Source organism: Myxocyprinus asiaticus, chromosome 16, assembly GCF_019703515.2.
Source record: "Myxocyprinus asiaticus isolate MX2 ecotype Aquarium Trade chromosome 16, UBuf_Myxa_2, whole genome shotgun sequence".
NCBI classification, from domain to species: domain Eukaryota; kingdom Metazoa; phylum Chordata; class Actinopteri; order Cypriniformes; family Catostomidae; genus Myxocyprinus; species Myxocyprinus asiaticus.
The window spans coordinates 11,850,849-11,874,836 of record NC_059359.1 but is presented as its reverse complement, the minus strand read 5'-3'; the positions used below and the strand labels follow the sequence as shown (position 1 = coordinate 11,874,836).

The 23,988-nt window shown below is 39.7% G+C and overlaps 1 protein-coding gene across 2 annotated transcripts in view; it reads right to left on the bottom strand.

Moving 5' to 3' along the window:
• Positions 1-830: 830 nt before the first annotated feature.
• Positions 831-23,988, bottom strand: part of LOC127454487 (RNA-binding motif, single-stranded-interacting protein 3) — a 237,115-nt gene continuing 213,957 nt past the window's right edge. Inside the window, exons 11-14 of one of the 2 annotated variants that reach the window (XM_051721745.1) lie at positions 9,709-9,819; positions 7,124-7,207; positions 6,700-6,827; positions 831-5,195 (exon numbers count right to left, since the gene is read on the bottom strand). In XM_051721745.1, coding sequence (XP_051577705.1) covers positions 5,192-5,195; positions 6,700-6,827; positions 7,124-7,207; positions 9,709-9,819 — 327 coding nt within the window. In that variant the 3' untranslated portion in view covers positions 831-5,191. Of the gene's footprint in view, positions 5,196-6,695; positions 6,828-7,123; positions 7,208-9,708; positions 9,820-23,988 lie in introns of those variants that run through there. The other variant, XM_051721746.1, reaches the window with a different exon arrangement.

Here is a 23,988-nt window from a genome sequence, read left to right as displayed (position 1 = left end):
CTCATCCAAAAATGTATGCTTTTGAGGAAGTAGCCTAGAAAATGAGTGTTTATTTTAAATGAGGTGCCGACTGCTTAACGTGTTAAACTATCTTTTGTTCTGTGTGCACGTCATGTTTAGAATACATTAGGTTTATTGTAGGCTACATCACAGGCATATTTTTTCTATCCTATGCTATTTATTTTTAAATTTCTTTTACATAGTAACTGTTATTGGTTAACATTCTTTACCGAACAGCTGTCATATTAGATCAATGGCTAATGCACGACTGCACGCCGTGAAATACACGCAACTTTTAAGCACATTTTTTTTCTCTCATAGATTTGGCTTAGCCCATCTGTAAACTATTTTCAATAATGTCCTGACTGTTTTAATATGTTAAGTAACGTTTACGTGGTGAATTCCATTTAGAACAGGCTGGGTTGCTCTATTGGTCCTGCACTATTCATTCAATTGTTTTCAATAAATATGCCTGTTAAATATTCGCTAACGTTGATTCAGTGAATGCGTATCATGTTCTATATTTAATGCACAATGATCATAATGCAAGGCGAGCATGTTTCAGATAAATGTTCCTTTTCAGTGGAATTTAGCTTCGTTTTTGGAATATATTAAGTATTTTAAATGGGTCGCATATACAAAATTGTATTTTTTTTTTTTTTTACTGTTTTCTAAAGGTTGGTTTCTTTTTAGACAAGTCGACTTCAAAATTTCCATTTAAACATCAGTGAAATTAGTCATTCAGCACATCCAACATAGCATTTCTTTCAGAAACATGTTATATCAAAAAGTAACACAAGCAAAAGCTCAACCAGAATCGAAAAGTGGCATGATTTTGTAGATTTTTTTATTGAAAGCTTCATCAAAAGGAAACAAAAAAATCAACAGAAGTTTAAACCTAATATCCACTGGTCTACAGACACTCTCAGGATCACAGCTCGAGCACATGGGAGGCAAGAAAGTGAAGCAACTCAAGAAATCATTCTTAGCATCAACTGTTTAGCTTTCATGTTTCAACAATACCTGTACAAAAACATTTCCATAAATATTTCTCTATTTCATTTGCCAGTAAGTTAGTCTCTAATTGAGGTTTTGCTGTTTTCGGTCAATTTGGTTGAACGTAGTTTGCGTTATCCATGCTGTCATACCGCAACATTTTGAGTTGAGTCAAGGTTCTTCAGGACAGTCCAACGAAAATGTTTCATTCAATGACCTCAACCGTGACAGCCAATCAAATGCACAAATAAAAAAATGCATGGCTTGGACCTTACGTCCATAAACAAATAGAAAGTTACAATGGGAGCACAGAATTTCTAGCTAGTGAAAAACCTTCGAGTGGATGAAAGGTGCTTAGCTTACTGAATTACAGTTGCGATGAGAACTCTGTCCTGCAGCTTAATGAAACCTCTAGCTGAAAGGAATAATTCCTTCAAAAATTTTAATTCTGTCATAATTTTACTCTCCCTTATGTTGTGCCAAAATTATGACTTACTTTCTTCTGTGGGACACAAAAAGGAGATTTGGGGATTTTGGCAGAAAGTTACCATTCAATCACCATTCATTTTTATTGCGTATTTTTTCAATTCAACGAAAGTGAATGGTAACTAACATTCTGCCTATAAACTCCTTTTGTGTTTTACGGAAGACAGAAAGTTATATGAACAAAAAGAGGGTGAGTGAATTATTTTTGGGTGTACTATCCCTTTAACAATTGTTTTTTTTTTTTCACCCAATTCACCTTTTTGTCCCCATGGCCCTGCCCTTAAATACTGAATGCTTGATAGCAGCAAGCACATGATAAAAAGAACTCTCCAAAAAGACAGTGGATAACAGACACAAAACACAGTGGCTTTTTATTTTTTTATTTTTTTTAAAGAGGTGAAAATGAAAAGCAAGCTTATTTTCCTTATAAAAGCAGTGCTGTATGGCCATTACGGTAGTTTTGTTATGTTGCCAAAACTGGTCCTCGTTCTAGCATCGCTTTCATCCACAGTGTGAAATAGTTTCAGAGCTAACTGAAATTGTTAACGCCAAAGCAGAGGATGAGGTACACCAATTTTGCTTTAATACTGTCCTCTTGTGGCTAATTGAAATCATTACTTTGTTTATGATGTCTTATTGTAGGAATACTGGGAAAAATATTATAGCATTCTCTAAACTCTCCTCTTTGCAAAGACAGTGAAAAATTACACTAAAAAGAACATGTGGACCACAATGACCAGCACATATAGAACTTAAAATGATCTTGATGTCTCTCGTTGGCCCTTCAGCACACAGTTCACTGTATGGATTAACAGATTCAACTGTTACTTCTTAGAATTCTTTAATTGGAATAAAAAGAAATCAGAGTAGATCTCTATTCTTCCTAATGAAAGCTGAATTTATTCTCAGAGCACCTGAGATATCTCTAATTATCCTGAAAACTTGGAGGCATATTTATTTATGAGACATAGAACAGTGAAGGCAGCAAAGACAGCCCCATAATTTACCATGTGTATTGAAACTCTTTGCTAAAGTGGTTATAGAGTTGTATCCTATTAGTTTGCATCAAAATAACATATATTCCGTGGTGAATATAGAACAGGAACTCAGTATACAGTATTTATCCAGCCTATCTACTCTTGTATTTACTAGTTCTCCCCTCTGGAATGCTGCAGCCTGATAAATGATAGCAGATTTCAGATATAGAAGGTCAGAATGATAGTCACACGTGATATTTCTAACTAATACTGAGATAGCTGTCACTGCATTGAAACGAGGCACCTTAGCAACCACCAAATACTACAGGTATGATGACAGTGGGCACCTTAGTTTCAAGTAATGCCATTATCACGAGTGATTTCCAATTGCATGTAGTTAATTAAAAAAAGCTTGCATATAGTATGAGGTGTTTCAATTGTTACGACTGCAAATATGCCTAAAGTAGACAACTTTCCTGCTTAAAAAACACCATTATCCAGCCTAAGATGGTTGCTGGTTGTAGTTGGTCTCTCAACCTGGGAGGTCGGGGGGGTTGACACTTTTCAGCTGGCCAGACCAGACCAGCTGAAGACCAGCATGGCCAGGCAGGGAGACCAGCTAGACCACACCAGCCGAAGACCAGCTTGGCCAAGCTTGGAGACCAGTTAAACCACACCAGCTGAAGACCAGCTTGGGCCAGGCTGTGAAACCAGCTAGACCAGCATGGCCTGGTTGGGAAACCAACTAAAAACCAGTTTGGCCAAGCTGGGAGACCAGCTAGGCCAGACCAGCTAAAGACCAGCTTGGCCAGGCTGGGAGACCAGCTAGACCATCATGGTCTGGTTAGGAAACCAACCGAAGACCAGTTTGGCCAGGCTGGGAGACCAGCTAGACCAGCTTGGCTGGGTAGGGTGACCAGTTAGACCAGCGAATACCAACTTGGTCAGGCTGGGAGACCAGTTTGGCTTGGCTGGGAGACCAGTTAGACCAGACCAGCTGAAGACCAGCATGGCCAGGTTAGGAATCCAAATGAAGACCAGACTGGACAGGCTGGGAGACCAGCTAGACCTGTTTAAACCAGCTAAGACCAGCAAACCAGCTTAAGCTGGTTTAAGCAGTTTTTTTAGTAGGGTGAAGGGTGCTTGTTTTGTAACATTTGTCAAACGGATGTACGAGGTGCTAATTTTGCAAACTGTGTTTCCACGTGTTAAAATTGCTTTTGATGAGGTAGTGAGCTGTACAAAGAATTTAAATACACACTAGTGAGTGCTTAGATTCCTTCCTGTTTTGTTGAAATAATAAGCAGCCTTCTTTGAAAAAAATGTAAACTGAATGTATGTGTGACGTGTAAAAGTGACTGACTTTAGGTCAGTGACTGAGAAGGTGCAGTGAAAGAGAGGTATAGTTTATTCAGCCTGGCAGATGGGAGATGTTTGATGGTTCAGATTCTCTCTGACGCCCTCAGGTGGGGAGAACACACTCAGCAATTTGTGAAATCTGTGATGGTGGCTTTCTGCCTCTCAACTGAACACTTGACACAGAGTCTGCAACAGTGGAAGGAAGTTTAAACCCTTAAAGTAAAGCACCAGTTTGGCCGTCAAGGTCAAATGGATACTTTAGAAACATAATTATTAAAACACCAAAAAATATTAGAATAGAAAAAAGGAAAACGTAAAATCAATCCTCTCCACTGTCTTGAAGGGGGTTTCTTCATCTTTGGTATAAAATATGCCATCCATGGGCTGCATTTGATCCACTGCTAAGAAAGACTAAAGAAATTGTCAACAATTTCCTATTACTATTGCTTTTTGCGCACATTTGCTTTTTTTTCCGTTCTGATTTCATCCATAAGCTCATATCTATGTAGATTTACACTGCCAGTATTTTTTTTCAACATTTTTCCGCGATGAAACAAGCAAAGCAGGCTAAAAACACCTTAAAGCTGATAAAAAATATTGCAGATAAAAACAATAATGCCATTAAAAATGATCTGCACTACACAATAAACTGCATTTCACATGATGCAGTGGAATAACATTTTTTTTCCCTCTGTTTCTAAAAAATGCAATTCTCTTTAATCATCATCACAATATTTAGTCTGTCCTCTCTTTTAAACACAAAGATACCACTGATAATTTAAAATGTCTCCAGAAGACCTCTCTCTAAGCGCTATACAGTTAATTTTTCTCTCTGTCAGGTCATTTGTCACTGCATTTGTCAGTCCAAACAGTTCGAACAGGAAAAAGTCTTAGATGTTTCTCGAAATTAAGGCAACAAAGATGAAAAAACATTGATATTCTCTAGAAAACTAAAATCTAACTCATAAAAAAAGAAAAGTAATAGTAGCTTAGAATCCGAGGAAGACTTCTTATTCTCCTTCTCTCATTGTTTTACAAGAATGTGCTTCCTCGACTAATAGAAAAACCCACTGTTTCTGAAAACCTACCTGCACATTCGAAAAAAAGAATAGGAAAACTTGTACTTGTTTGAATTTATCACTTCATGAAGGAATTTTTTTTTCTCTCACAGATTGCATTTCTGGATGTGAGTTCTCCAATGGTCCTCCGGTGTGGGCCAGGTGTTAAATAAATTGTTTTTTTAATGCTTGTGCAAAAGTAGACACAAACGTGTTTTCCTATATCTTGCGCTCTGTCTTCAATGTTCCCTCGTTGCAGTCCCCCAGTTTCAAGGCAACGCAGTCACCTCAACACCCCACCCCCACCTCCTCAGGTTATCTGAACAAATTAGAGAAACAGAGGCAGTGTAAGAGTTTGGAAAAACTTACTGTATACAATTCAAAACATACTTTTGGATTATTACTTATTCAATTCAACCCTATTAAAGGAATAGTTCACCAAACATTTTTTTTTTTTAAATCATGTCATCATTTGCTCAGCATAATGTCATTCCAAACCCAAATGCTGTTATTATTTTTTTCTATGGAACACAGAGAGAACAAAAAAGCAACACAAAGTCTTGAATTCTTGAATGAATAGTTCTTTTAAGCAAGTTCTTTTCAATCAACCATTTACATTCACAGATTAGACTGATTGATTAATTCACGAATTGGACTAATCCGGTTCACTGGCTCAATGACCAGTGAGTGCGTTTTATACCCAGTCTTACACTGATTATGCTCAATAAGCCGACAATGTGCAAGGTCATGTAAACACCTCTAAAGATTTTCGTTTATTGAGGTAAGACCACAAACAGTTTAAGCATAAACTGACCGGCACAGATAGATTTTTGCCCATTACCCTGATTTTGCTCTGCATGTAAACACCTTTACCAATGTTCTTACCGGCTTATCTAATGTGTGGAAGTGTTGTGCTCATGGCTCTTTACATTTTGACATCAAAAGCAGAGAATAACCCAATGATTTAAAGTCTCATGTAAACACTGTTCTTGTGTTGTCTGATCTTTTTAATAAGCTGATTTTTGGTAGTTATCAACATATTGGTATGCATGTACATATGCTTAGTGAATTAGTGACTAAAATATCAGTCTTTGATTCCTCACACAAAGCAATCGTATGACTTCAGAAGACTTTTACAAATCACATGGACACTTTTTTATGGTACCTTGATTGTGCTGTTTTGTCCATTTTGGAGCTTAAAGGAATAGTTCACTCAAAAATGAAAATTTTCTCATAATTTATTCACCCTCATGTCATCCCGAATGTGTATGACTTTCTTTCATCAGCAGAACACAAATTAAGATTTTTAGAAGAGTTTCTCAGCTCTTTTTGACCATAAAATACAAGTGAATGTGTGCCAAAATTTTGAAGCTCCAAAAATCATATAGGTCAGCATAAAAGTAATCCATGCTTTTTGGAGCGTCAACATTTTGGCACCCAATCAGCCTGCATTGTATGGACCTACAGATCTAAAATATTCTTCTAAAAAATCTTTGTTTATGTTCTGCAGAAGAAAGAAAGTCACATACATCTGGGATGGCATGAGGGTGAGTATATGATGAGAGAATTTTCATTTTTATTAAACTATCCTTTTAACAGACGTGATCGCTATGAATTGTTGCTGCATGCAAATTGTTAAAAATGTCTCCTTTTGTGTTACATAAATAACAGCATACGGCTTTGAATCGACATGAGGGTGAGTAAATAACAGAAATTTAAATATTTGTTGAACTAGTCCTTTAACATTTACTCAGTTGAAAATACTGCAAATAAGGGCATACATTGTCCACTCTTTGTCTTATCAATGTTGCTTACAAACTCACTTAGCGGGCTGAAAGGAGTAGGTGGGTGCGTGATCATTGGTGTTGTCCACGCCCAGAGTCTGTTGCTGACCATTTGCGTCCTGCGAAGAGGGCGGAATGCCTTGTGGAGAAGCCTCCGTCACCACGCCCTGGAAAAAAGTGATGTCAAAATTACAGGATGTCCCCTCACAAAAAGCCAGAAATACCTTTTTACCTCCACTAAAAAGAGGCCTTAGGCTGTGTCTGGTACCCGGACTGCTAGACTTGGATTAAATTGAAGACATACAGCACACTAGAGTCAGGCCTTGTAAAGATGGACTACAAGGCACTAAGGAAGTTGAGAGTGGATTCTGGCCTTAGGCAGCTGATCTCCACGTTTTCAATTAGCAACGCTCATCTAATCAGTGGGACCGGTGAATGGATTTGCAGTCATTTAGAAACTCACCTCGACTGAGACAGCTGAGGCAGGAACCGCAGTGTACTGGGGAATGTAGGTCCCCTGCATAGGAGCAGCAGCCGCAGTCATGTACTGTAATGAAACATACATAGACACACAGTAAAGGTGTATTCAACAGAGAGTGAATATTTGCCACAAATAAGACATTTCATTAAAGTAATGCATTCCTGAGGACCTATTCACACTGGAGAGGACAATTTGGCCGATTAGGCATTTGTTTCTTTGTCTGGTAACACACTCGCCAACCAATCAGATTTAAGCTTTTGGGTCACATCTCCATGGTGCTACATACTCCAGCACATCTGGTGGTGCTAATGCATTGAAAGCTATTTTGTCAACCAACTTTAACCACTATAGGACTGGTCTTCACAAGGGGGTCAAAGTTTGGATGTCTATCATGAGGGCAAAAAGCATGTTTCTCCATAGACGGCCATTCAAAAGTAGACATGTATTCTGGTTAAATACATTTTTTTTTTTTTTTTTGCAAGCAACATAAATTGCAAAAATGTAGTGAAATTATAGTAGATGTTTCACAAGTTATAATTTTTTTAATAATGCATCATTACATTTTAGTGTTAAACAGCATTAAAACAGCTTTAAAACAGTGTTAAATAAAAAAATGTCCCTGGTAGTTCTAATACAGTTATTTTTAGCGTTAAACAGCGTAACAACAGCATTAAATAAACAACTTTTCCTTACAAGTTCTAATACAGAGTAATTTTTACATTAAACAACAATAAAACAGCATATAATAAACACATTTTCCTTAGGAGTTCTAATACAGAGAGATTTTACTGTTAAACTGTGTTAAATAAACAGTTTTGAGTTTTAATATAGAGGGATTCTAGTGTTAAACAGCATTAAAACTGTGTTAAAGAAACACATTTTTAATGAGTACAGAGTGATTTAAGCGTTAAACAACTTTAAAGCAGCATTTAAACAGAGTTAAATAAACAAATTTCTCCTAGGAGTTCTTATACGGAGTGATTTTCGAGTTAAACAGCATTAAAACTGCTTTAAATAAACACATTTTCACTAGTAGTTCTATCACAGTGTGATTTAAGCATTAAAAAGTGTTAAAATGGTGTTATATAAACAAATGTATGTGTTTTAGTATGGAGCTATTTTAGAGTTAATCAGCATTAAAACTGCTATAAATAAATAAAAAAAAGTCCCTAGGAGTTCTATCACAGTATGATTTAAGCGTTAAAAAGTGTTAAAACTGTGTTAAATAAACAAATTTAGGAATTTTAATACACAATGATTTTAGCATTAAAAAGTGTTAAAACAGTGTTAACTACATTTTCCCTAAGAGTTCTAACACAGAGTGATTTTAGTGTTAAAAAATGTTAAAACAATGTTAAACAAATTTAGGAATTCTAACACAGAGTGATTTTAGCATTAAAAAGTGTTAAAACAGTGTTAAATAAACAAATTTAGGAATTTTAATACAGTGATTTTAGAATTAAAAAGTGTTAAAACAGTGTTAATTAAACAAATGTAGGAATTTTAATACAGAATGATTTTAGCGTTAAAAAGTGTTAAAACAGTGTTAAATAAACAAATATAAGAATTTTAATACAGTGATTTTAGCATTAAAAAGTGTTAAAACAGTGTTAAATAAACAAATTTAGCAATTCTAACACAGTATTTTTAGCGTTAAAAAGGTGTTAAAACAGTGTTAAATAAAAAGTTTTCCCTACGAGTTCTAATACAGAGTGATTTTACTGCTTAACAGCATTAAAATGATGTTAAATAAAAAAAAAATTGAGTTTTACTACAGAGTAATTTTAACATTATACATCGTTAAAAACAGTTTTACCCTAGGAGTTCAAATACAGCGATTTTAGAGTTAAACCGCATTAAAATAGCATTAAAACAGTGCAATTTTCCCCTATGAGTTCTAATACAGAGTGACATGGCATTTATGGCTTTAAAAAAAAATCTGGAAATGAGTGCCCATAAAGCAAAGATGGCAGCAACAAGGTTGCAGAGGTCCGTTTAGGTCAGTTCGCAAACCATTACTTAAAACATTACTTGCCTTTCATCCTTCAGTTTCTAAGGCTGTTTGTAAATGTTTGTAGGTACAATCAGTAATATAAGTGTTAATGTTGCACTGACACCTAGTGCTGTAGATTCAGCATCACCAATGTCATTGCAAAAATGTGCTATTCTCACTCATCCATGATGAATATATTCCGTGAATAAAAGCGTCCAATTACAGGGAATTTTTATGTAGAATAAAGCAGCCTTTTCTCTAAAATGGATACGACTCTTACTCTCATCTGAGTATACATTTTAAACGAATTATCAAAATAATATTCTTCTATCTCATTTTTTTTTTTTTAAAGTTTCGCAATTAGCAAAAAATTATCGAATGCACCTTTAAGTATTGTTTGGTTTTGATTCTCTACTCTGTGGTGGATGGCTGACCAGCTGAAAATAAATGGCATTTTCATTAAGTGTAATGGAAATTTGCCACGTTAGTTTTGCATTTCGCATTCATTTTGATTGTTCATTTTGTGGTTAGGCCTTAAGGTGTGGAACAACAGAGGGGAAAAAAGGCCACTTACTGTGCCAGTGGTACCCAGGGACAGGTGGTTCATCTGCTGAGTGAGGGGACCCATCATGTTAGCAGGCTGCATGGAGATAGTGTGGTCCATGGTTGGCGTGATCACAGCACCCTAATAGTAGACAAACGCATGCATGCATTGTTATGGGTCAACACTTGACGGATGGGAGAGGAAATGAGCTACCATTCAACAATGCATCTTGCCAACTTCATTAAAGTAAACGGGGTAGATCACGCAGTCATGCTCTTCACCAAAAACGTTCTCTTTCTTTCTCTCATCTCATATTGCCCGTATTGCTGCAGCTGGGCCCTATTACGGGGGCTAGATGTGAGCTGTTCCACTTCAACAAGTGAAATAATGTGATCCAAATGCGCGTCATGCATACTTCTGCTGAGATGATGCATTGCTCACTAAACAGTGGAGCTGCTTCGCACCGCGGGTGTGTTTACGTTTCAGGCATGTCGAGATGAGAGTGTTAACACATGTGTGAGAGAGAGAGACTGCGATTTGTAACCGCTGACCTGAGCTATCATCTGACGCTGTCACATGACTGCTTCAGCAGAACTAAGCCAAAGACGTACGCACACACTCTTCTCACATGCCAGCTTGATTAGGATTAATATTTCAGAGGAGACCCTTTGTCAAGCAGTTTGTCAGAAAGTTCAATTCTTCTCAGATGGTTTGGCAAGGGCTATGTTGAAGAGAAACCACAGCTCAGCTTGCAGATCTAGTGAAACTTTATGAGGGACTCTTTCCCTGTGTTATTAGTACAGCATTAATTTACCTAAAGCAGAAAATACCTCACTGGAGTTTAAATTCATCTGTCTTGACTGCAGAGATAATTAACCCTCCTGGAAAATCCAGCTAATACCAGCTTCAGATTGTAGCTGGTTTGACAAGGTTTCAAGCTGGTCATTTATGCTTATTTGTCAAGACAAATCAAGTCATCTTTACATAGGAAAGTTCTGGGTTCAATACATGTTAACCTTAATCAACAGAATTTGTGGCATAATGTTGATTACCACAAAAACAAAAAAGACAAAGCGTCTTGGTTACTGTCATAACCTCCGTTCCCTGATGGAGGGAACGAGAAGTTGTGTCGATGTAGTGACACTAGGGGTTGCTCTTGGGAGCCCCAAACACCTCTGATTTTTGAGAAAAGGCCAATGGGAATTGGCGAGTGGAATTTGCATACCACTCCCCCGGACATACAGGTATAAAAGGAGCTGGCTTGCAACCACTCATTCAGGTTTTGCGCTGAGGAGCCGAGACAGCGGCCATTTCAGCGGGTAGCTCAGCGTTGTGGCAAGAGGGACACAACGTCTCGTTCCCTCCATCAGGGAACGGAGGTTACAACAGTAACCAAGATGTTCACTATCTGTCACTCACTCGACGTTGTGTCAATGTAATGACACTAGGGGTCCCTATACGAAATGCCACAACCAGCTGAACTGTGTTACGTGGACTGGCGGTGCAGGTGCAGGCAGACCACTGTGTGCCTTGTAGCAAGTGCACCTGGCCCCCACATAACCTCCCCCAATGCCCCATGAGTATTGTATGGCCCCTCGCACCCCGGGGACAAGACAAACTCATAGTGGGGACAGGCCGCCCAGCCATGGCCTCTTTTCTTCTTTTTTCTCCCACAAAATTGGAAAATCATTCAGCTGGGGCCATATGCATCCGCGTTGGGGGGGGTTGTCCTTTCCTAAGGGGAAAGACACCGAGGAGACCACACCCTGCCCGAAGGGGAGGTAACGTGTGGAGAATTTGTCTCATGGACTTACCGATCGGCAGTATATCATGTGGATACTGGTAGGTCCTACTTGGAGGGGAGGAGCTCTACAAACACGGCAACCGGTGGCAGAGGGAGTTCTGCCCAAGGAAGATGCGGATTTACCAACAGGGAAACCATACCATGGAAAATACATCACATGGGGTTACCCATGGGCAACCAGCACATGTGGAGCACCTATCCCAGCACAGGGCATACTAGAGCACATACTGAGCCAGAATTGAATTTCTCTTCTGAATTCGCCTGTCACGGGGCTAAGGAGGAAAGACATCCAGGGTTCACCATCTTGTGAACTCACATGGGGGAAAAAGCACGTCTTCCCATTCGGGAGGGGAAAGGCGCTGTACGCAAGCGGTACACCTGGCCAGCTGCCCCGTGTACTTACCTGTTCATACCTGACAACACACGGGACGAAACTGGCTCAACCCGGAGATTATAAAATCTCGTGAAGGTATTGGGTGTTGCCCAGCCTGCTGCTCTACAGATGTCTGCTAGAGAGGCGCCATTGGTCAAGGCCCATGAGGCCGCAACACTACTAGTGGAGTGTGCTCGAGGTCCCAAAGGGGACGGCATGTTCTGGTCCTGGTACGCCAAGGCGATGGCATCCACAACCCAGTGGGTGATCCTCTGTTTGGAGACAGCCCTCCCTTTCCGCTGTCCTCCATCTAAAGCTCTGCGTGTGGTCCAAGTAGATATGTAAAGCACGAACCGGACACAGCAACAACAAGGCTGGATCTGCCTCCTCCTGGAGCAGCGCTTGCAGGCTCACCACCTGATGCCTAAAAGGGGTTATGGGAACCTTGGGCACATAGCCCAGTGGGGGTCTCAAGATCACGTGAGAGTATACCGGACCAAACTCCAGGCAGGTGTCGCTGACAGAGAATGCCTGCAGGTCCCCAACCCTCTTGATGGCTGTGAGCGCAGTCAGGAGGGCAATCTTCAATGAGAGAGCCTTTAGCTCTTACCATCCACCGTGTAGACTTACCGATCACCGTATCGTGGTGCGTATAGCGGCCACATACATCTTCAAGGTGGAGGGGGACAGCTGCCCCTCCAACCTCTCCTGCAGGAAGGAAAGCACCAACCCGACTGCGCATCTCTGGGGGTCTTCACCTCGGGAAGAACACCAATTTGTGAACAAATGCCACTGCAAGGCATACAGGCGCCTCGTAGAGGGAGCCCTGGCCTGAGTGATCGTGTCTACCACTGCTGGTAGTAGGCCACTTAGCTCTTCTGCTTCCCATCCAGGGGCCAGACATGGAGACTCCAGAGGTCTGGTCACAAGTGCCAGATGGTGCCCCGTCCCTGAGAGAGGAGGTCCTCCCTCAGGGGAACTTGCCAGGGAGGGGCAGTCGTGAGGAGCATGAGCTCCGAGAACCATGTCTGGGTGGGCCAGTAGGGCCCCTCACTGAGGTGAAGTGGACGCTGCTGAGCCCGGGCAGGCACCTGGCAAACTGAATCGCATAGCTGAGTCGGATCATCCTGGCTAGCCAGCGTGACGGATTGGAGAGTGGTCGCCATGCCTCCAAACTCCGAGCGAGGGTCACGAAGGGGACAATCACATCTGACGACGAGCAGACGGGGTGCGGGACCTTGAGCCGGGGCAGGAAGTGTTGGATAGCCTCCGTCTGCTTCTTGACTGCCGAGAACTGCTGGGCAAAGTCCTCGACGGTGTCGCCGAACAGACCAGCCTGGGAAATGGGGGCATCAAGGAAATGTACCTTGTTGGCATTCTTCATCTCAACCAGGTTAAGCCACAGGTGGTGCTCCTGGACCACCAAGGTGGACATTGCCTGCCCGAGAGCCTGCGCCGTGACCTTCGTCGCCCAGAAGGCGAGATCGATCACCGAGCGCAGCTCCTGCATCACTCCTGGGTCAGGACTACCCTTGTGCAGCACTTTCAGCGCCTTGGCCTTGTGCACGTGCAGGGTGGAGGCGGCCTGTCCAGCAGCACTGTAAGCCTTGGTGGCCAAGGAAAAAGTGGACTTACAGGCCTTGGACGGGGTCTCGGGCGATTCCGCCTTGTCCACCTGGGGAATCTCCGTGTACCCCCTGGCCACCCCACCGACGAGGGTACTGAGAGCGGAGAAGCCGGGCAGGAAAAGGTGCCTGCCACGACTTTGTGAGCTCCTCGTGCACCTCTGGGAAGAATCAAACCGGGGTGGGGCGCAGCCGTGAGCAGTGCTCTGAGCCCAGGAACCAATTATCAAGCCACGAGGGCTCAGGGCAGGGTGGAGGGTTCCACTCAAGCCTGACGTTCACAGCAGCCCGGGCAAGCATAGCCGCCAGCTTCACATCGGCCTCAGACTGGGCAACCACACCCGAAGGTGGGAGCCCAGTCGAGTCCTCCGCATCTGAATGGATCATCCTGCCTCTGATGCTGCGATCGAGAGCTCATCCTGCTCTCGAGCCCCGAATGAGACATCAAACTCGAGCTGCCTGTCTCATCCCAGAAATCGACCGGGGCAAACGAGCATACTGGGAAATGGGAGGTCCGTGGGGGATTACCCGGCGGAACCACTCCCATTGGGGGTCCCCAAATCGCCCCCAGCAGTAACTGTCACGGCCTCGTACCCGTAGGTAGAAGGACTGGGGCGGGGAGCGGCTGGAGTGGCTTTCCCCCTTAAGAAGGAAAGCCGCGACCGCAACGTTGCCATGGTCATGCTCTCACAGTGAGAGCATGAGCCATCCACAAATGCTGTCTCAGCGTGGCTGTAGCCCAGACACGTGAGGCAGCGATCGTGTCCGTCAGATGTGGAGAGGTAACGACCGCAATCAGGAACTATGCACAGACGGAAAGGCATCTTTAAAAAGACGCTCTCCATCAGTGCCACTCTTTTAGTGGAAAATATACTCTTTTATCAGAATATATACTCTCTTAGCTGTCAAAATGCCCAGTGGCGTACTCTGCACTAGTCGTGCACGAGGGAGAGAAACCGCTGTAATTTGCCGTATATCCAACAGCATACAAATCGCGAGGTGAATTGAATGGCAGTGGAACTCACTGATTCAACACCGCTCGGCTCCAAAGAAAAAATCTGAATGAGTGGTTGTGAGCTAGCTCCTTTTATACCATGTCCGGGGGAGTGGCATGCAAATTCCACTCGCCAATTCCCATTGGCCTTTTCTCAAAGATCAGAGGTGTTTGGGGCTCCCAAGAGTGACTCCTAGTGTGCACCATTTTTTATTTTTTTTTGGTCATAGTTTTAATCTTATGAAATGTCCTCTAAATTCAGTCAATATTTCATCATGTCATATTTATTAATTTTAGTCAGTTTACTCTGACTAAAATGGCATAGGCTATAATTTTAGTCAACGAAAGATGATGTGCAAAATGACAAAATGTGTCTCAAACTGTTACAGACCAAACTTGAATCAAATACTCCAACACTTGGAATAATATATAAACAAATATTAACTTAAACAAGTATCAAACATATAAAATATACCTAAAAAAAAAATAATAATAATAAAAAATAAATAAATAAATAATAATAATAATAGAAATAATAGCATATTATGAATACACTGAAGTACAAGTAACCTTTTAGAAGTTCCTGTATTCTGAATTCTTCATGCTTTAGGAACGGTTATTAGTTTTCTGTGTTTTAGCCAGTTTTGGATATTGCACTGCGTGTAGTACGTGTTTATGGGAACAGCGTATTCACAACGCAAGTTACGCATTCTGACTAGTACGTAACTTAGTTCACCTGTTTATTCACTTCATTGTCTGTGCAGATATAAATTGTAAAATTAAATATATGTTGTGGATATGGTGATTTATATCATGTATAAATCGGATGTGTTTGATTAAGGTAATTAACCCTTTTGTGGAGCGGCTACTTTTTTCCATGTTCAGCTCTTTCTTTTCACGCAGCTCATACTGGATTATTGTATCACTGTATATCAATCAATTCTTTCTAGATATTTCTTCTTCTAAAAACAGATGTTTCGTCATCTGTTTGTGCACTTGCAGTATTTTTTTCTTGTCATATTTTCATCAACAGCATGTTTTAATGAAAATCATTTCATATTTGTCATGATGCGTCTTTTCGTCTCGTATTTGTTAAAAAAACACACAAAAAAAACACTTTTGTCAACGAAAATTTTCATCAGTAATTTCATCCATTAACACTGGTGTTAATGATTTAAGTTTGACCAAATCGCCTACTAACCTTATTGTAGAATATTTTCAATATTATGACTTTATTATTATGACAACGTAATGCCAATAAACCCTATAATCTGATAAAAGGCATAATGCCAGTAAATCTCTGATTTTATCACACTAAAATCATGTTAACATGTATAATGTTTATATCTTGTGGCTATACTTTTAAAACAAAGTATATTTAAATTTTTATAGCCTTACTGTAATGCCTTTATATATATATATATATATATCTAATATATATATATATTAGATATATAAATAAACGAGGGATGAGTCAAAATATTTTTTTTGTGTAATTAACATTGTCAAAAAACAAAAAAACCTCACTAAGATTGCCAAAGCTGGTCTAGATGCTTGACAAGGTGGACTGCCAGCTGATGGACCTGGTTCCAATCTTTGTCAAGCTGGTTAGAGCTTGTAGACCACCTTGGACCAGCAACAAACCAGCTACCACTTACTAAAAACTAGCTTGAACATATACCACATCCACACTGATCTGTTTATGTCTGAAACCTCCGTTTTCAGTTTTGTTTTCCAAAATATGCCACTATAGAGCACATTTTCGAAAGTCTCCACTTTCGGTGGAGGAAAATGCCTTTCCAGTGTGGATTACAGGCATAAACGTAGCTAAATCAATGTGTTTTCAAATGAAAATGGATTAATGTGGACATGGTCATTGACTTTAGGGGGTGCTGGGGGCCAGAGCCAAAGTTCTTTATTGTGTTAGCACGTGAATACATTTTTTTTCACACGTTCGAAGTTAAAATATGTATTTATGACTAATTAATATCTAAAAACACACCTTTAAACATCCTTTTCATTGTATATACACTCACTGAGAACTTTATTAAGAACACTATGGTTCTAATAAAGTGACCAACATGGTCTTCTGCTGTTGTAGCACATCCGGCTCAAGGTTCAGTGTGTTGTGGATTCTGAGATGCTTTTTTGCTCATTACAATTGTACAGAGTGGTTATCTGAGTTACCGTAGCCTTTCTGTCAGCTCAAACCAGTCTGGCCATACTCCATTGACCTCTCTCATCAACAAAGCATTCCCTTCCACAGAACTGCCGGTCACTGGATGTTTTTTGTTTTTGGCGCCATTCTGAGTAAACTCTAAAGATTGTTTTGCGTAAAAATCCCAGGAGATCAGCAGTTACAGAAATACTCAAACCATCCTGTCTGGAGATCACATTTTTCCCCCATTCTGACTCCTGACCCATATCTGCATGATTTTATGCATTGCACTGCTGCCGCACAATTAGCTGATTAGATAATTGCATGAATAAGTAGGTGTACAGGTGTTCCTAATAAAGTGCTCTGTGAGTGTATGCCCTCTCCACCCATTTTTACTCCCAGAACACGAAAGTGAAACTTTGCCTATTGTTAAGAGCTATTTTTTCCCACCAGGGACACTAATCTACAATACAACATGACACAGTATTGTACGGAACATTGGATTGTTCTGCATTTCAAGCATAAATGACTGGTTATCCAGGGCAGTGGTGAATACTGCCGTACGGCAACAGCAAAAAAGCTTTTACACACACAATCATGCAAACTTCGACGGCTTCTGTTTGTCTCACAGCAAGTATAGCTTGGTGGAGCTGGTGCTTTCAGCAAGCTGGCGTTTGAAGAATAAACTATACAGGCACTTGGTGTCAGAAGCGCTCTGTCTCTATTCACACTTTCAGAGGTAAACCGTTCTGCCTCTACCCTACAGCTCCGCGCCTGCTGTACGTCTGAGTTCTCAGATGCACGAAAGCCTCAAGCTAACAGTTCCCCCGCCCCGCGACAAGCTTTCATAATGAGCGGAGGCAAAAAAGAAATCCACGCTGAATAATTCTCTGCTCTAATTTACAGTCATATCAGTGCGAGACTTAGACAGATGATTAAAGCTGCGCTTGTGTGTATGTGTGCGTGACTGTGTGTGTTTTCCTTCATTTCCCTGAGGGGATGTATTCAGAAAGTGAGTGACATTCGGAGAGGGTTTCTGCATAGAGCTGAGACAGCCAGTAATATTTCTCTCTCTCTTTCTCTCTCTCTATCCCTGTTTCCCAACCTGTGTCCCCTATCTTCCCTTCAAACAACAGCCTATATACTCATTTTCAACTTCAGACAAAATATAGGGTCCCACTTTATATTAGAAGTCTTTAATTACAATGCACTTAATACAATGTATTTATTATGTACATATGTGTTGTTGCATTGTCCTAACATTAAAAGTACCTTCATTTAATTACATCTGTATTTAAACTGTTAACCTTAAACACTAACTCTAACCCTTCCGTAACACTTACCCTAAACCTACCCGTACCTCATCCTCAGTAGCAGCAAATGTGAATCTTGTAAGAATTTTGCAGAACAACATGTAGTTACACAATAAATACATTGCATTGTATATAATTTAATGTTAGTACAAATTTGTTAAAGACACCTAGTATAATGTGGGACCAAAAATAGATACATTTTAAATCCTGGATGTCAAAATATGCCTGTGACTATCCAAGGTTCTGACAAAAACTAGACGAACAGAAATCTCTTTCCTCTCTACCTCCTCTCTTTTCCCAATCCATGTCCCCTTTCATCCCATCAAACAACAGCTTTTATACTCATTTTCAACCTCAGACAAAAAATACATTAATCTAAACTGATTTTTTTTTTTAGTCTTGGATGCCAAAATTGCCCATGACTGCAGTTTGAAGCCTGAAGTTACAACGTAAAAAAGACAACCAGAAATCTTCCTCTATTTTCCCAATTTTTGTTCCCTCTCTTTCCCTTTAAACAATAGCCTGTATACTCATTTTCAAGCTCAGGCAGAATATACATCCATCCAAGTTGATTTTTTAAGTCCTGGATAACATAAAATGCCAGTGACTGCAGTTTGAAGCCTGGGGTTCCGACGTAAACCAGACAACCAGAAATCTCTAGTGACATCAGAGGAAGGAGCTGTTGCCAAGAAATCTGAAATAGAGACAGGAAAAGGAAGTGGCTCTTTTTGTCTCTTTCAGGTACCGGTGCTTAACAAAACAGACTGCCAGGGGAGGATGTTTGATATCAATCTTAAATGCATTTGCTACACACATACAGTACACGATATGTGCCAAGGCATAAGCACAATTTCCCACCATTTAAACACACTTAAAGGGACAGTTCACCCATAAATTTAAATTCTGTCAAAATTTTTTTCCAAACCCGTATAACTTTTTTTTTTTTTGTGGAACCGAAGGAAGAAAGTCATAAGTGAGGAAATGACAACAGAATTTTCATATTTTTAGTGAGTTATGCCTTTAAGGAAAACATTTACCATACATTCTTTCTTTCTCACGCACACAGTATGTGCCATGGCATAACTGCCAATTCCCACCGTTCAAACAGTGCGTTCTCAGCAGAGCGGGCTGCGATGGAGCTAAGATAAAGTCAAATCTTTCCTCAAACATGGGCTTCTTTGTTTCTGCAAATGGCCATGACTAGCAGGGGCTTAGAGAAGCGTTCCATTTCTTTTCTCTCCTCTTGCATGGCGGTTCCACTTTAAGCGGCTTTGCAGTAATGCACTGAGGTCTTGATTCATTAATGTTCATTTCCAGGATGTGATTTGGTTAGGGCGGCTGGGGATTCTTCTCTACACTAAAATGGAAAGTAACAGGTACAGTTGAGTGATGGCCCTCTGGGTGGTGCATTGTGTGTGCTTGCTAGTTGGTGTGTGTATCCTGCTGAAAAGACCAGCATAGCGGCCCTGAAATACATATTTTCCATGCTGCTCCAGACTGGTTTATGCTGGTGCTGGTATAGCTGGTCGACCAGCATGGTCTTTCTCATGAAGCTTGCTGACCAATACACTCTTGCTGGTTAAACTAGCAAAGAGGCCTGGTGGGGACACCAGCATACCATACTGGTAAACAGCAACCAAATATAGTATGTTGGCAGAATATGTAATGGTGCTGGTGTCCGCACAAGACAACTTACTGTATCTAACTTAAAGTTTCCCTGTTCAATACAAGTTACGCTCAGTCGACAGCATTTGTGGCATAATGTTGATTACCACAAAAAAAGAATTTTGACTCAACCCTCATTTATTTAAAAAAAAAAAAAAAAAAAAGAAGCAGAAATTGCAGTTACAGTAAGGCACTTACAATAGAAGTCAAAAGGGCAAGTCCATAAACATTAAAATACACATCATTTCAAAAGTATAGCCACAATATGTAAACATTATAACACTGATTCTAGAGATAAGGGACAAAACATGTCCTACATACAAAAGTCCACTTTATGTTAAAAATCAAGAAATTCATAATAATAAAAATACTGAAAAAGTTAAATCTAAAAGAAATGTGCATACTCAGGGCATGTATTACTTATATTTTAAAATAATTACTTTAGAATTTTTTAAAATGCATGCTATATACTTGGAAGCATGTGTTACTTAACCTGTCCTCAGCAAGAGGTCAAAATGTTAAACTTCCAAACAAAGTGTTTAAAAATGTAAGACATTTTTAAATATAAATATAAAATGAAAGGTAGGGACTGTAAGATACCAAACAATACATAAAGTAACATTTAAATTATATTTTCCATAAAAAAAAACTGCCTATCAAAATTGTGTCCTCACTGCATCAACAGAACAGATTTTTTAATAATACTGAATAAATCAGACAATGTCATGGTCAGCTATAACTCTGAGTACCCCTTTCCTACTTCCTGCTAATGGTAGATGCAATAGTAGGACACATGGTCTGGTAATTTTTATATTGTTATATACTTAAAACAAACACTGTTTAATTTTGTCAACTCTTTTGTCAATTTTCAGAATAGTGTGAAAACAGATTTTTTGTTTTTTAGAATGTATTTTATCACTTAAGTTTTTATTGAACACTTATTAGATAATTAAACACTTTACACTCTTGTTGGATGCATCACATTAAAATAGTAAGCTTTTAGTGTCTGACAGAGTTGACAGAAATAACAGTAAGCTATGAAGTGAATAAATGTCAATTATCAGAAAAAAGTGTTTTTATAAAAACTTGTTCCCTTACATGTTTTGTTAGCTGAGACCTTTTTCTACAAATATATCCATTTCAAATGAATTTAGTATGAAAAAAATAAAAACCTAAAAAATGTTTTGTCCCTTATCTCAAGAATCATTGATACATGTTAACATGATTTTAGTGTTGCTTACTACCCTTATCTATGTGAAGATTTATCCAATATTACAAATTTGTAGTCATGACAACATAACGTCGGTAAACCTAGTATTCCGGTAAACAGTAACACACTAAAATCATGTTAACACATATCAAGTTTATGTCTATACTTTTGAAACGTTTTTTTTTTTTTTTTTTTATGTTTATGGACTGGTCCCATTCGCTTCCATTGTAAGTGCCTTACTGTAACAAAGTTTTCTGCTGTTTTAAATTGAACAAGGACGGGTAGTAATGATATTTTGTGGTAATCTAAATTATGCCACAAGTGCTGTCATTTGAGCTTAATTTGTATTTAACCTTGAACATAAAGCAAGACGTCCTTGTTCAACCAGCTTCACTAAAAAGATCATGCTGGTAGACATGCTTCATTATCTAAATTGTGCTGTTGAACAGCATGGCTATGAGGTCCACCAGCTAGACCAGCATCAACTATCATAAAACATGAGATGGATATTCATGCAGGTCTAAGAAGGTCGTTTAGCAGTTTGATTGCTCAGAGGTTGCTTTTTCATATCTCAGGAGACTTAATGGAGTTCTCTACCATGTTTCATTTAAGTATGAACTTTGCCTCAGATGTTTCTACTCCTAAGAGGAAATTGAAATAGATGAGACAATTGTTTGCATACCATAAGGGGCTGTAAAGACTGCACATGTCCTTATGCTACAAAAAGCTAGATGCATCACCAGTCCAGGTTCTACGGGGGTGCTTGAGGGTGCTAAGCACGCTCAAATGAAACTTAAGCACCCTCAATTGCAGACCAGGGCAAACTACTGCCCGCGGGTCGATTTATCATGAAAGTTTTTTTATTAGATCTTTCATTTATCTGGCTTTTGGACCTATCGCACATCCACAAGCTTTTAATATGCTCAGGGTTGCCAGATAATATATGCAACACCCCAATCAGAGATTTATTGTTGCACAAATAGGAAATATTTCGCCTTATGTCATACTTAATTTATGCAATCTGGCAACCATACATGTGAGTGCACACACTTTCTCTCCGCAAAAAACAAACAACAACTTAGCGCTCAGTAGTGCACGGAGGGGACACGTGAGTAAAACCAAGTGAGAGAGGAATATATTTATTCTTTGTGTTATTTGTAAAATGCTGAAGTCCCTCACACCTGTATGTGAATGTTACTCTGGCAGTAATCATTTATCAGTGTCATGCAACCTGTTTTATTCAGTGGTGTGCTGAATGGGGTGCCAAACATTGACAAGACCCACATCATGACCCATGAGCATGTAATCAGGTTGATAATGTTCTGAGAATAAAACAAGTAAACAGGTCCACTTCGCGTCCAACATTAAAATAAGCTTTTAGAATCTCTTTCCCGAATATTTTATTTTACTTTTAAACCAAACTCCTGATATAGAGTGTTAAATTGAATACTAAATTACCATTACATTAAAGTATGGTAAAATAAACAATTAATAATTTTATTCAGCCTTTATTCAGTTTTACTAACACATGATAGAAAGTATAGCAGCAAAACTTCAAGCAATCGCAGAATGGTACCATCTGTATACACTTCAGAAAATTGTGCATCATTCATTAAATGTATGTCTGGGCTTAAAAGATAAAACTATGCAGAACTTTTTATCTTCTCTGTTCCATGTTCTACTTAATGGCTGATGTGTCCCCAGTACCAAAATAATTGCACACCCCTGCTCAGTTGAATATGTGAGACTAATACTGTAAATTGGCAAGCAGATTTTCTTGAATACCAGCAATCACACAAAAATCCTTGCATTTTGTGAATGCACAAAATGCTGCATCAAAACTTATAAACGTATGATTTTGCAAATCAGTATGTCCTAATCTGCAGGTGCAGAATTTTGCTGTCATTTTCAGTGACAGATCACAGGGGGAAAAACCCCGAAGCAATAAATGTTTTGCACATGAAAAATACAAACTTTTCTTTACGTTGTTTAAGTAGCATTTAAACATGATTTAATCTACTAAAAAATTTGTAATTATGATACATCTCCACTTTATACAGAGCACCCCCACTGTTTTCAGAAGCACCCTCAGTGATTTTGATCTGGAACCGGGCCTGCGCAGCACCACAAGTAGAGCAGAACTTGTCTCGAAACACGTTTTTAACAGTAGAAGTTATTTTTAATTTAATTTGGAGTCTAAAAAATGTGGCACTCCTGTGTAAGATGCTGAAAAAACAGTGAGGTGCTGTGCAATGGTTAAAGATGTCTGTCTAGCCATGTTTACATAAGAAAACAACTGAAAAACAGTGAAGATGGATGCAAAAATGTGCATGGTGTGAAGGGCCCATAATAGTGTAGTGGAAAACTTATTGTAAAATTTGGGCTGGTTTGAGTATTTCTATAACTGCTGATCTCCTGGGATTTTCATGCACAACAGTCTCTAGAATTTGCTCAGAAAGGTGCCAAAAACAAAAAACATCCAGTAAGTGGCAGTTCACTGTGGATGGAAATGCCTTGTTGATGAGAGAGGTCAACAGAGAATGGCCAGACTAGTTCGAACTGACGAAGACTACGGTAACTCTGATAACCGCTCTGTACAATTGTGGTGAGAAGTATAACATCTCATGCTATTCTGAGATGTGGGTTGATGCTGTTTTGGTGGCACAAGGGGGACCCACACAATATTAGGCAGTTGGTTTTAATGCTGAGGCTGATTGGTGTATATGGATGCAGGCCAGTAAATACACCCACACTTCTGGTTTGGATAGTAATGCCTATCTCAGCTGTATGCCCAACATCATCAGCAGGTCACAACAGCAGGTGCACTTAAAAGCAGATACTGATGTATACTAAACACACACACACACACACACACACACACACACACACACACACACACACACACACACACACACACACACACATACACACACACTGCAGTGCGGAAAAAGATCTCAGAGTGATTCCATTGTCTGCTGATCTGCTTAAACCCTTAACACCAGCTCCGGTCACTATGGTCACGTGTCTCCACGGTAACAAGGTGCCAAATGCAGCACCGTTCTCCAATAACAATGCTTCCCTTTCTCAGCCACTTTTAATTGCATGCATTCTCTCTTCATAGGATCCACAAAAAGAAGAAGAAGAAGGAAAAAAAAAACATGATTTCTC